Source organism: Podarcis gaigeae (assembly GCF_964106915.1).
Source record: "Podarcis gaigeae genome assembly, chromosome: 7".
In the NCBI taxonomy this organism is placed as follows: domain Eukaryota; kingdom Metazoa; phylum Chordata; class Lepidosauria; order Squamata; family Lacertidae; genus Podarcis; species Podarcis gaigeae.
Genome location: NC_139683.1, coordinates 22,373,315 through 22,386,919, shown reverse-complemented (window position 1 = coordinate 22,386,919; position 13,605 = coordinate 22,373,315). Strand labels below are relative to the sequence as shown.

The following is a 13,605-nucleotide window of genomic DNA, read 5'->3' as shown; positions in this document are numbered from 1 at the left end:
TAGACCAAGGATTGGATCCAAAGGACTGCACACTAGTTTTGCATACCTGGATTTCGCACTGGATTTCTCAAAAAGCACTCCCAAGTGCCAAATGGCAAACCATTTTTGGAACTGGAATGTTAATTGTATCTAGTATGTCACCTGAGTCTGCTGCTTCAAGAAACAAGTAAAATAGTGTCATTAGATATGTGTAAAAACGCTATTTGGATACTGGCCTGTGCCTGAAATATGAAGCTAACACTAGAATCCTATGCAGTATTAAATTAACAGCACAGTCATATACAGTCCTGCACACTAGGGCAGCCAATGTGCTGCCCTCCAGATATTACTAGACTCAACTTCCATCACCTTTGACCATTGGCTATGGTGTTTGGACATACTGGGATTTGGAATCTGAAAACATCTGGAGGGCTACCCTGCACACTGGGTTGCATTAAGTGTTAGTCGTACTCAGAGTAGTCCCAATGAAACTAATAGGCATGACTAACATAGGTACTGGTACATTAATTTCAGTGGATTTGCTCTCGTTTATTTGGCTAGAACCCACTAACTGGGGGTAAGCCCCATTGAACACTCAAAGGATTTCAGCCTAAAAGCATTACTTCAGACAATATAAGGAACATGCCTACATAAAGAAAAGTATTGGGGCCTTGTGAGCATTCATTTGTATTTGCTGTATATATTTGCAAAGAACTTTCTGAAGGCAAGTCTCAAGCAAGCCTTTGTAATCTTCTTCTGGCAGCCATTTGTTTTATAAATCACATATTCAATGGAATAGCAACACTTAATCTATACTTCTCAATTACAGTGATAAGAACAAAAGAAGAACAAAAACAGTAAAGAAAACATTGGAGCCCAAATGGAACCAAACATTCATTTATTCTCCAGTTCATCGGAGAGAATTTCGAGAACGAATGTTGGAAATTACTCTTTGGGACCAAGCACGTGTTCGTGAGGAAGAAAGTGAATTTTTAGGAGAGGTATTCAAAGCATTTTAAGTAGACTATTAAGAGTTGTTGGGGGGGGGGAATCAAAAGTATATTTAATGTAATTTTTGTTGGGCAGAGTAACCCTGTGGGTTTGTTGACATAAACAGCCACTGAGATTTCTTCTCCTGTTCTGCATTTCTGTGAACTGCTGCTCTGTTCTGTGGTCCTGTGTTATGTTGTCATGGGTAGTTTTATATTATTTAATGTAAAATGTACTTGTTTTTAATTATGATTGCAGGGTCCAGGTTGGTTTGTATGGGGAGGGATGGTTCTTGAGGTATTGCGTTCCTGAGCCATTTAAGGCTTTATAGGTCAAAACCAACATTTTGAATTGGGCCCCAAAACTAATTGGCAGCCAGTGTAGTCAGGCCAGGATTGGCGTAATATGCTCAAACCATCATGCCCCAGTGAGCAATCTGGCTGCCAAATTCTACACCAGCTGAAGTTCCCAAGCCATCTACAGAGTCAGCTCTACATATAATGCATTGCAGTAATCTAACCGGAAACTCAATTTACTTTCTAAGCCAGAGAATAATTTATTGAGAATATAGTGCTCAATTTGTAATTAAGTTCAGTTTTTGAGCTAGATAAATACAATTTTTGGCAACATCAGTAATCCTCATCTAGTTGGGGTAATTTGAGGATAGGTTGCACTTTTAGTCACATTTACTCTTTCTAACCTAAACACATTTTTACTGCATTGTTCCTCGTATTGATTTCTAATACAGAGATTTGTTATGAAACTAAAGTGGCCATTAAATTTTCACGATATGCTGGAAATATGTGACTACAACGTAATGTAGACTTTATGAAACATTTATGGTGCAAGTGGTGCTTTGCACTGTGACATGTTTTATTCTCTTTTTAGATTCTAATTGAATTAGAAACAGCACTGCTGGATGATGAGCCTCATTGGTACAAACTTCAGACACATGATGTCTCCTCATTGCCACTTCCCCACCCTTCACCGTATTTGCCACGCCGACAGCTTCATGGAGAGAGTCCCACGCGAAGGTTGCAAAGTAGGTTTTCTGTTCTCTTAAAGGCATATTAATTTCTATGTGGAATACAATGAAAAACCAGCATCTGTAAATATTGATCTTTTCTTGATTTCAGTATTTTTACTGAACTTTATTGATGGAGTGTCATGCTTGCCTCCCCTGGTTTCTTTTCCTTCTCATAGCCATACAATCATGTATGAAAAATGTTGATATAATGTATTTCGTATATCATTCATTAGCCTTTGCAACAGCTAATACGCACTTCATAATGGTGAATATATATAATTTGAGGATTCATGCACAAACATCTGCAGGAGAATAGAATGCTTCAAATCATGATATGCTGAAATTTGATTACTAAACAGACAGTTAATCTACCTCTAATGCAACTTTCCTAAATGAGACTTCTGCTTCTATATGTGATTTCCTCACACACAAATTGAGCAGAACGAGGACGTGAAATCCTCAAGTGATACAGTCAATTATACTACCTCAGACTGCAGGGGTATGAGTCACATTTTTGAATCTGCCCCCATATAAACAAAGTTCTATGCAAAAATTACTCTTGACTGTTTACAAGTCCCCCCCTTTTTTACATGGGGACCAATAAAATGTGACCGTCACCTGCATATTTGATATGTTCTATTCTACCATCTCAGGACTTTACAGTTCATTGACTACATCATTGTGTTGCATGTGTAGAAAAGGCCAAAAAACCCTAAAAAACAACAAGAAAACTTGCAACTTCAAGGAGTTCAGTACAAAACTAACCTGAGACAGGTTATACTTCACCTCCCAAAGCCTGATGAACAGGGCACATCTTCCTCCTAAAAGTATAATTTTGAGATGAGATGCACCTCAGTGGATAGGTAGTTTCAAAATGTTGGAAGTGCTAAAGTATTAGACATGGTATTGAGATGGAACCCCATGTTACAAGGCAGCAGCAACAAAATAGCAGTTGCTTGCAACAAACTGGGGAGGGTTTCATATGAAATCATAGAATTGTAGAGTTGGAAGGGATGTTGCATGTAAGTTTCCTCGAAACATCTGGCTGACGACTGTTGGAAACAGAATGCTAAACTAGCTAGATCTTTGGCCAAAGCAAAAGAATGATATACATTATTTCTTCTTCATATGTCCACATATTTTTTCTCTTATATGAAATTGGTGTTTTGGGCATGTTTTGTTAATTTGCATGTTTGAATGGTTTCTTCGCAGGTTTATGACTATAATTTGTATTGTAATGCACGGATAAGTTATTTGAGGCTGCAATCCTATGCACACTTATTTGGGAGGAAATCACATTGAATTTGGGGAACTTTTGAGAAAACATGCACAGCATATACATAGGATTTGAACAGTAAATCAGAAAGAATGTTAAAGGGCTGTTAAAGTTAAAACAAAACTGTGAAGATAGGTGGGATGAAAAGGGAAAGGGGAAGCCCCCTCTCTGCTCATGGTCAAAGAAGCAGAGACAGATGTCCACAGATTTTAATGAACTATGTCAGCTGGGGAATGGAGTCTGAAATCAACATATCTAAAGGCTTTGCAACCTTTCTGTTCTTTTAAGGGTCCTATTCCTGTGACAGCTATATGACTCCTAGAAAGTAACAGGGGTAGCTTATTGCAAAGAAAATTCATGTGGGACAGCCCTGTTAGAAAACTTCAGTTGCTTTAAATAGATTGCTGGTTGGGACCAGGCCTATGGAAAACATTACAAGCATTTCTGTAGGCTGCTTCATTGATTTTCAGCTCATTTCTAAGAATGATTCAAAGTGTTGGACTTCATCTTCAAAGTGCTAGATGTCTTGAGATTGAGTACCTTGAGGCCTGCCTGCTCCAGTATAAACTTTCAAAACAACAAGGGCCTTCTTAGGTTCCTCCTGCCTTCAGAGATAAGGCGGGTATTGATTGGAAGTAGAGTCCTTTCAGTTGTAAGATCCTAACTTTGTCACGTCCTCTCCAGGGGGACTTGCCCAGGACTGATCTTGATGTGTTTTTGGTGTCATAAGATCAGAACCGTAGCTAGGTGATCTTGCGCCCCTGGCAGAAACGCCCAGATTGTGCCCCCTAGCCACAGACAAATTAGCTCTTCTTTCCACCTCTCCTGCAACCCCCCCATTCAATTCACCCCCTATTTAAAACCATTTCTTATGAGGCAATAATCAATATTTATATTTATGGACATATTTTGTAGCCGATTTTGCGCCACCGCCCCCCCATCGCCTGCGCTCCTGGCGGGGGCCCACCTCACCAACCCTGACCCTGCTTGGTGGTGTAGCTTGAGGATAGGATTACATTGTTTGTTATAATATGTTGAAAATAATATCATAATAGTTGCCGGAATAGCATTTGTGGTTCAGTTTGCAGGAACTATCGTTTTCTGGTTTGTATGGATTTAAAAAACAAACTCACTCTTAGGCTGCAGTTCTAAATACACTTAATGCAGTGTAAGCCCCATTGAACACAGTGAGATTTCAATCTAAGAAAAACATGCATAGGATTGTAGTGTAAAGATTTAACTAGCTGTTCCACATAAAACTGTTATCCAAAACTAAGTTGCCAGATGATACACATGCCTGTTGCATGTCAAGTCCTCATGTATTTGTTTCTGATATCACTTCATTTTAACATTTTTTCCAGATAAAGGCATTTATTCATATAATTCAGGTAAATTATGAGCATGCTGTGTATTGCTTGCTTCATATACACCATTTATTTTGTTGATAAAATGCTTCTGCTGCTTGTTGTGCACCAGTTCAACTGCTGTGGGTTTCTTATTCTGCTTTTCAGAGATAGGCCCTTGCCCTTGCGTTATTTCTAATTTTAGTTGCTTAGTATTATAAGCATTTGCTGAAAAAATCCAATGTTTTTCTGGACTGTTTATTTGTTTTGTCGCCATGTGAAGGTGTATACAGTATAATAATATTAGTAGATTTGTTGAATCTGGTATACAGTTTGTGAGGTGAGACAGCCATCAGTGATATTCAACTATGTTTTACTTAGAGCAGACCTGCTGAAATTAATGGACCCAACTTACTGATATCCATTAATTTCAATGGGTCTACTCTGAGCAAAATCTGGTTGAATGCCATCCCATATTAAAAGGTTTTGACAATGAAGTGCTGAAGTAAAAGCGAAAAAATAACTTCAGTATTTTGGAATTCACAAGAAATGTGATATTGTATTATATTGGTTAGAACAAAACTGGAATACCATAACCAGGTTTAATTCACATAATTGACAAAGGTAATGCATCCATGGTTCCTTTTAAAAGTACCACCACCACCACAACAAAAGGCTGACCCTACCAAGAGAAATAAGGTGGGATGGGCAGGCTGCTAAGCGATGGGAGTACAGAGCATTTCTCAGCTTTTCTCAGCTTTATTTGTTTCTTGCCCACTGAAGGGTGAGAGAGAGAAGGGTTTGTCCCCTAGAATATCTTCCTTCACAAATCCTCATGGTAAGCAAAACTTACTGCATAAGTTGTCATAAGGCAAATAGTACAAAAATGAAACAGGTTGAATCTTGTACAGCAGCTGGTATCATTAATTTTTAGCAATATTCTTTCATAAACAGCCCAGATCCTTTGCATAAAAGTTGATTCATGACTGGTTAATCAGTATTTTTCTTCTAAAAATCACTATTCTCATTTTTTATTTGGCACTGACAATGTCAAAAATACAATTGTCGCAGTCCACTCACACAACAGCTAGTCTGTTCATCAGAACCTTGTTAGCATAGCACAAGAGCCAATTCTAATGGGTTTTTGATGCTTGCAAATCATGTTGTGCAAACACTATTCTTCTTCTTCTTAGTGAGAGATAAGTTGGTGTGCTACTGCTTGCACAATGATGTCAACTTTCAAGCTTGTGCTAACATTATGTTGGATCTTATCCTTTTCCTTTACAGCTAGGTTTTCCGTTTACATTTAGTGGATCTTAAGTCTACTTTTAAAAATAGTTGTCGTCTTTTCCAACTCTGTGCCATGTGCACACTTTATGTGCAAACTCTCCGTTAATGCAACTCATTAACAATGTTGAACAACAATAAGGCCCAGCAATAATACTTCTGAGACTTGAGTTTATATGGTTTCTCAATTGCACCATCCATTCATAGTATTTTAGTGTTCAATTTCTACAAGCTGATACCAGTAATTTGATACCACTAATTTGATGCCAAGATCTTTCGGTCAGTGTTCTCTAGCTCAAACTTTGAGGTAAAACCAATCCAAAAGTCTTGCTAATGACAGACTACATTGCATTTGCTACTTTTATCTTTAGTCACAGAAGAAAATCAAATTGTTTTGATTTTGTTTGCTTTTGCTAGCCATTAATTTTCTTTTCTTTTTAGGGGCTTACAAAAGGGTTGCTTTAAAATTAGTACAAATAACTGTAGAATGCTGGTTCTGTAGTCTGTCTTCCTTTTGTGCTTTGAGAAATTATAAGTAGGATGTTCGTTCTTCAGATATTTTAGCTCTTGTTTCTGCTCCATGAATGCTTAAGTATTTCTTATTCTTAATGTGGATCCTATAGCATGTTGTATAATTCATCAGCTGAGTTACATACCAATTCAAATGCAGCACGTTCAGTTCATGAATTCAGCCTCAGAATATCAATCATATAAAATTGGTTGCCCGTTCTTTGTGTTTTCCATTTCCAATAGCTTTTATGTTATACCCAAAGTATTGAGCTCTATTTGTACACTGAATACAGAACAGTTGTGCTGTCAAAACAAAGGCAAGGTATTTAAGTGGAAGGACATGTTTATTGAGGTCATGTTGTGTTTCAGTGTACAGTGAATAACAGTACCCTTGCTCCTTGCAAAAATGGAAGAAGCAGAGGAGCTTATTCTGTGCTACCTGTTGCTTAATTTCACTATATTTAGAAAATAACCAACAGCTGAGGGAGATAAACGTCTCTACTGTATATAAAATATACAAGTTCAATATCATCAGTTTGACTATCTTTACTAGCTTGTTCAGCTCTATGATTTAGTCCTTTCATATCTTATTTGTATACTCATTGAGGACTAAAGTGACCCCTCCTGTCCAATAGGATTATTTTATTGTTGACAAATAGGTTAAATGAAGTTGTAAACTGTTGAACAATATCTGCCTGCTGTTGTGTAAGAAACCGAGAAGTGGGTAAGCATATTTAAAATCAAACCAGAGTCTCAATTTTTTCTTACGTGACCTACTGTTAAGGTCTAATAATAGACTTTGGGCCAGCTTTTGCTGATGAAGCTCTAGTTATTTTGGTAAGTATTGTGATCACTCCATTAACATATAAAATACTGCTTTTCTCTGCTTTTCACAGCTATAATTTGTTTTATAGGAGACAAAAGCATACATGGAAAGCTATTGAGCCTTGTTAACAATGATCAGCAAGCCTTAATAAATGTAGTACTCATTTAATAGAACGGCTATAATTAATCCTATGATCCTCTCTTTCTTTTGGCAGGGTCCAAACGAATAAGTGATAGTGAAGTCTCAGACTATGATTGTGATGATGGAATAGGAGTAGTGTCAGGTAACAAATTTACAAGATTTTAACACTGAAAAAGTTTATATTTATAATTTGTCATATAAGTTGATTGACTTACTCTTTCATTGTTGTGTTTTAATTAAAAACCTTCCTGCTTGTTTAGACATGCCATGAGGTAACTTGGCATGCCAGTGGGATCTGGAATCCCAACAGAAGTGTTGAACAGGCAGAAATGTTAATTCCTTCTAAGGAGTGTAGGTATTACATGGTATGTTTTACTTCAAGGTGCTTTTTCTGTCCCCTCCCCCTCCTCTACTCTTCTGGCATGTAAATAGTTTAACACTTTGAAATATAGGAAGGCACAACTCTGCTATCTTATGCAGGAGCCCCAACAGCAAGTACAGCTACAAACTAAATATGCTATCCACAGTGGTTGTAGGCAGCTCATCATAACTGCTGTCATCCCCTATTGGGATTTTGTTAGCTTCACTTTTGCCTGAGCTTTGTTAAGTACATCATAGAGAGATATAGGTATTTGGCAAAAGAACATTTTATTGTTAGCAGTTCCTTTTGAGCATATTTAGTAAGCAGATGTTACATCCATTTTGGATTTTAGTAGCATGTTTAAAGCAGATCAGTTTATAGGACCTAGGCACACTGCACAAATGGTCTCTAAATCATCATGTTAAAAGAATGGGAAGTACCTATTCATCGTTCCTTTTTGTCATAAAACAGAGTGCTAGTTCCAGAATCAGTCTCAAATTGGGTTCATGTAGTACAGTGACCATATCTGCAATTCATTCTCACTAAAAGTAGCATATTGCCATGAAATGGGAAACTGGACAGCTTTTACCCTGTTAGTGTCAAATAGCTGTGCCATATTTTGATATGCATTATCATCCATAAGGAGGAAATGTGTGTATGACATTCAGTCCAGAAGATAACAGCTCAGAAGAAAATACTCATGAAAGCTTAGAGGTGAGAGCTCTTCTAGGAAATAGTTTAGGATGTTTAGGATGAGGGATTTTATACAGTACTGATTGGCATGTGTTAATTTTTTTATACTTTATTTGTTTGAAAAACCCATCTAGTTTGTACCCATCTAGTTTGTATTTCTTAGCAAATATTACATAAAGAAATATTCTGTCAGTGCAAACCACATTCAATTCAATAGTCTTTGTGCCAGGAGAGCACTTTGAAAATAGTTTCTTTGTAGAGATGCTGACAAACATTTGTTTCCTCATTGTTCCTTCTTTCTGTGCTGGAATTTCTCAGCTTGCTTCCAGACCTCTGGAATCTAAATAGCCTTCTGTAGATGGGTGGGTAGTCTGCCATGCCCTCACCAGATGACTCCTCCTCCAAGAATGATCTGGCGAAATGTTTGGAGCCCCCAGATACCTAGGAATAGCCCAGAACAGCAATTGAGGACGAGCCAGGACTCTCAAGGGAAACTGGCAAGAATCCCTCTCTACAGAGAGGGACCTCAGCATCTGAAGCAGAGACAGAACAAGCCCTGGGAATGGCGGAGCTTCAAGAGGCAGACTGACACCCTCACAGTCAGGAGTGTTTTGTTGCAGAAGGGGACTCCTAGTGAGTAAAGGACTATTCAGGAGCAGCCCTCCTCATGAGGAGGACTCTTTGCAGAAACCTCTAAGAGGCTGCAGCTGAGCCCAGGGTGTGGTTCTGACAACATGCCATGGGGTGAAGTGAGATAAATACCCCTTCTCACTGTACTCCCAATTATTGTTGGGATTCCTCAAGGGAGTAATTTAGGGGGTGGGGGAGATTTAAAGGCCTATGCTATGTGAAAAGGGGAAGTTTAAAAGTGATGGATTGACTTCTAGAGTGGTGGCACATGCCAAAAGGCAAGGGTAGGCAATATTGTGTTCTCCAAATGTTGTTGGAGACTCCAGCTCCCTTATTTGTGATCATTGGCCATGATCATTGATCATTCCCCATAGAGCATGTCCTTGGGGATCCTGCCATCTTCCATTCTGTGAATATGACCAAGCCAGCATAGACATCACTGAGACAGGAGTGTGAACATGCTGGGAAAGTGGGATTGGGACAGCACATCTTTGTTTGGGGCTCTGTCCTGCAAATCATCTTGACGCAGCACACATGGAAGGAATTGAGGTGTTCTTCCTGGCAGGTTTAAGTTGTCCATGACTCACTTCAATAAAGCAGTGTGCTCAACATGTAAGCCTTGTAGACCTTCATCTTGGTATTGGTTATTAGCATCACATTCTCCCATACTCTTTTGGAGAGACGAGCCATTATCGTGGCTGCCTTGCCAATATGATTGTCCAGTTCAGTGTCGATAAAGAGGTTGCTGGTTATGGTGGAACCCATAACCAAAATTGTCTACCATCTCAAGCATATGATCACCAATGCTGATGCACGGAGCCCATGCCTGTACAAAATGGTTGATGAGACTCTGTAGTTCTTCCTTGGAGTGCCATAAATTAAACGTGAAAGAAGGAGGTGAACAAGATAATAATAGAGCTTTGAAATGTTTTCTTTCTCTCCCCCCCCATGTCTACTTTAAAATGTTGGAATATAGTTCAGGATTTTTTGCTATGCAGGAAACAATTGCTTCACCAGATTGCACCTTATACAAGTGAGTGCTTGTCTGCTGGGCTATTTCCATGTTAATTCACCACTGCTGTGTCAGATCCTTACCCACCTCACATTAGAATACCCAGATTTAGCAGAAGCATTTGGGGCCGAGACAGGTTTGCAGAATTACATGTGGCAGGGAGAGACAGTGCTTGACTCTTTGCCTGACTGATGCTTCTCTACTCCAAATCACTCTTCAAAGCTATATTTCCAGTTTGCAATCCCATGGCAGGAGAAGTGGCTTGAGTGAGGCAATATGGAACAGGGAAGCAGTATTTCCTGCTACTTTTCTGCTCCAAATTGCCCCCACCTAAAGCGCTTTTGTTTGTAATGTATCATTGGACTGGCAGTTTCCAAAATCAATTCTTAACAGCTACTGAGAACCTATAAATTTAGTAACTGCTGTAAATCTGTTCCTTCTGCTAAAGGTAATGGATATGGTTACTGCCCTGCAAATAATTTTGCTGATTCTTATGCCTTAGATGTATCAAGTTGCATTTTTACAGGCTGAAGCTCTCTTAAGGCTGTCTCATGGTTTTTCTGTCTTCCCTTGTCTCTGTAATAGCTCCCTGTATAATATAATCAGCACATTGAATGGGCATATTTTCAACCTCCCCCCGCCTTCCAGATTTTTAATTAAGATACTAAGTGTTAGCAGCGCTAATGGGCTCTCCCATGGAACGAGTGAAAATGCATTATGAGCATATTAGCTGTAACATACCACAAATTAGTATTTTCCAAGTGAGGGATCACTTTATTTTAAACCTGATAAATGAAAATTTGAATTCATACTTTACTGTAACCTCCATGAATCCCCCCCCATATTTTTTATGTTGACTATTGAATGTTTAGTTTAATTGTCATAGTGGATATTGATGTACAGGAAATTAAATGATTCAAAATAAGTGAGACAATACTGTTTATTGGAACAATCTCTGTTGGCAAAGGCTGATGTATGGGGCTAGGAATATGTCATCTTGCCACCCATCTTAGCGGTAATTCTGTGATGTCATGGAATGTTCAGTGGCATTTCAACTGCAGAGTTAATTAAACTTTTAACAGTACTGTACAGTGTTCATGAACAGCCCAGCTTTTATTTAAAAAGTGAAAGTTTGGTTGGGATTAAAACCACTCAGAATTATAGGGACAGGAAGAACTGTGTTTAAATATGCTGAGGACTACAGAACTATATGGGGGAAGAGGAAGTGTAATAGGGAAATTATAGGACCAGTAGGCCTAAGTCATGGTGGCTAAGGAAGGGACAAAATATGCAAAGGGAGCCTGCGGAAAAGTTAAAAATGAGGAAAGGAGAAAATTATTTTAAAACTCAGATAGAACATAAGCACCAAAGCCACATGTTGTTGGCAAAAGTGGAGGAGATGCATATAGAAATTCCATTAGGGAATATTTTTGGGAGTCACTGTGGCTCAAGAAAACAGGACAAAAGTCATCAGTGGGCTGAACAAGGTTTTGTTTGGTTGTTTGTTTGTTTTAAAGAAAAGTTTGACATGGAGTTGAAATGAGAGCCAATAAGAATGCCGGGCTATGGAAAATCTTTGAACATGGTGTAAAGAGCAGGACCCCTCAAATATCTGAATTGGGGCTTGGTCTGGAGTTAGGGATGAGGAGTGAGGTTGCCAAATTTGCTGACAGTACCAGATTATTCAGGGTAATAAAAACAAAAGGGGGTTATGAAAAGCTCCAAAAGAATATTCGCAAAGTTGGTGAATAGGCATTAAAAAAAGCAAATTTAGTTCATTGAAAGTGTAAAGAGAAGCATATTGGGGCAAAAATTCCCAAAACATGGGGTTTGAGCTGGCAGTGACTGATGAGGAAAGAGACGTTGGGATTATGGGGGATAGCACAATTGACACATCAACACAGTGAGCGGCAGCTGTGAAAAGGCGAGTTAGGGAGCAACGTATCAAAAGGTTTAAAAATAAAACTGCTAATATTGTTATGCCTTTATACGAGTTTATATTATGACCATACTTGTAAAACGGAGATTGCTACATCTCAACAAGGATATTGTGGAGTTGGGAAAGGTGCAGAATCAAGGGGCTGGAGCAAGTCCTCTATAAGAAATGTTATTTTATTTCCTTGCTTATTTAAGGCATTTACACCCTACCCTTTAGCCAAAAAGTCTTCCCGAGTGGCCACTCTCAGATTTACAAACTAAAAAGCTATGACACACAAGGAGCAGGAATGGGAGGGAGGCTGGGAAAAGCAAGGTCAAGAACAAGTTCTTACAACTTTTGAGAGTTTTTAGTTTAGAAAAAAAGTAAAAGAAAAACTAAAAAGATTTTAGAGAGTTTTAGTTTAGTTTAGTTTAGTTTAGTTTAGTTTAGTTTAGTTTAGAAAAAGAGCAAGTAACGGGCATGGGGCAAACAAGTTGGATAGCGATAAGATTTTCTGCCTTTCTCAAAGTACTAGAATCCAGAGTTATACAATGAACCTGAATGATGGGGGATTCAGGACAGACAAAGGGAAATATTTATTCTTAGAGTACATAGTTAAACTATGGAATTTTCTACCACAGGATGTAATGATGGCCACTAACTCTGATGTCGTTAAAATGGTTTAGAGAAATTAATGGACAATATCAACGGCTACTCGTTTTTCTGATATTCCAGGAACAAAGGCAGCATACCTCTGAATATTTTCACTGGGGAACATTAGTAGGAGAGTGCTATTACCCTTGTCCTGCTTTGGGGCTCCCCATAGGTGCTTGGTAGGTCACTGTGTGAAACAGGGTGTTGAACTAGATGTCCCTTTGGCTTTCATTATGCCCTTATGAGTGTCTTTACTTTTGGCAGCACATGTGAAGCACTGTGAGCAATTTGAAAAGTGGTGTATAAATTCTACCTGTAATTATTTTTTAAAATTTGACAGCGTTATATATTACGACATCTTTTCTCCAGGGTGCAACTTTTCTGCCATCTGTACAAATCTAACAAAACAGAAAAAGTGAAATGTCCCCATACCTGTACCGTTAGTTCAGCTCTCTCAACCTTCCCTCCCGCTCCCAGATTACCGACATAATGGGCGAGATCTTCAAAGCTCAACACTATCAGTGCCAGAACAAGTGATGTCATCCAATCACTGCTCTCGGTCAGGGTCCCCTCACCGTGGAGACAGTATAGGAAGGACAAGATCATGGTCTCCCAGTGTCCCTCCTCTACAAAGGTAAATTATTGTAATGATTTAGGCTTGAGTTTGTTGGTTTATTTGTTTGTTTGTTTGAATATGACATGAAATTATGTAGATACTAAAATTATTCCTTTAAACTCAAGATAATGGGTGAGAGAAAATGAAAATTCAATTGCTTTTCTGTAGTAACACAGATATTTTTGCTTATAGTCATGGACTTATTAATAATTTACCTCTTGTTTTGTCACTTATCTTTGTAAATGACTAGTCATACAGTGTAATTCTTTCCATTCAGAGCAAGAATGATCGCTCTTTCATTTATATCCTCAATTCAAACAAAACAAAACAAAAACCTCCCTG

General features: G+C 38.5%; 1 protein-coding gene across 29 annotated transcripts in view; it reads left to right on the top strand.

Moving 5' to 3' along the window:
- The window catches only part of RIMS2 (regulating synaptic membrane exocytosis 2), a 348,435-nt gene that overhangs the window by 198,887 nt on the left and 135,943 nt on the right, over positions 1 to 13,605 (top strand). For 22 of the 29 annotated variants that reach the window (XM_083748880.1, XM_083748877.1, XM_083748876.1 and 19 more), the window contains 4 exons: positions 809 to 980; positions 1,858 to 2,011; positions 7,453 to 7,521; positions 13,125 to 13,281. In XM_083748880.1, the coding sequence (XP_083605006.1) occupies positions 809 to 980; positions 1,858 to 2,011; positions 7,453 to 7,521; positions 13,125 to 13,281 (552 nt within the window). Of the gene's footprint in view, positions 1 to 808; positions 981 to 1,857; positions 2,012 to 4,633; positions 4,661 to 7,452; positions 7,522 to 13,124; positions 13,282 to 13,605 lie in introns of all 29 variants that reach the window. The other 7 variants (XM_083748886.1, XM_083748887.1, XM_083748869.1 and 4 more) reach the window with 1 other exon arrangement.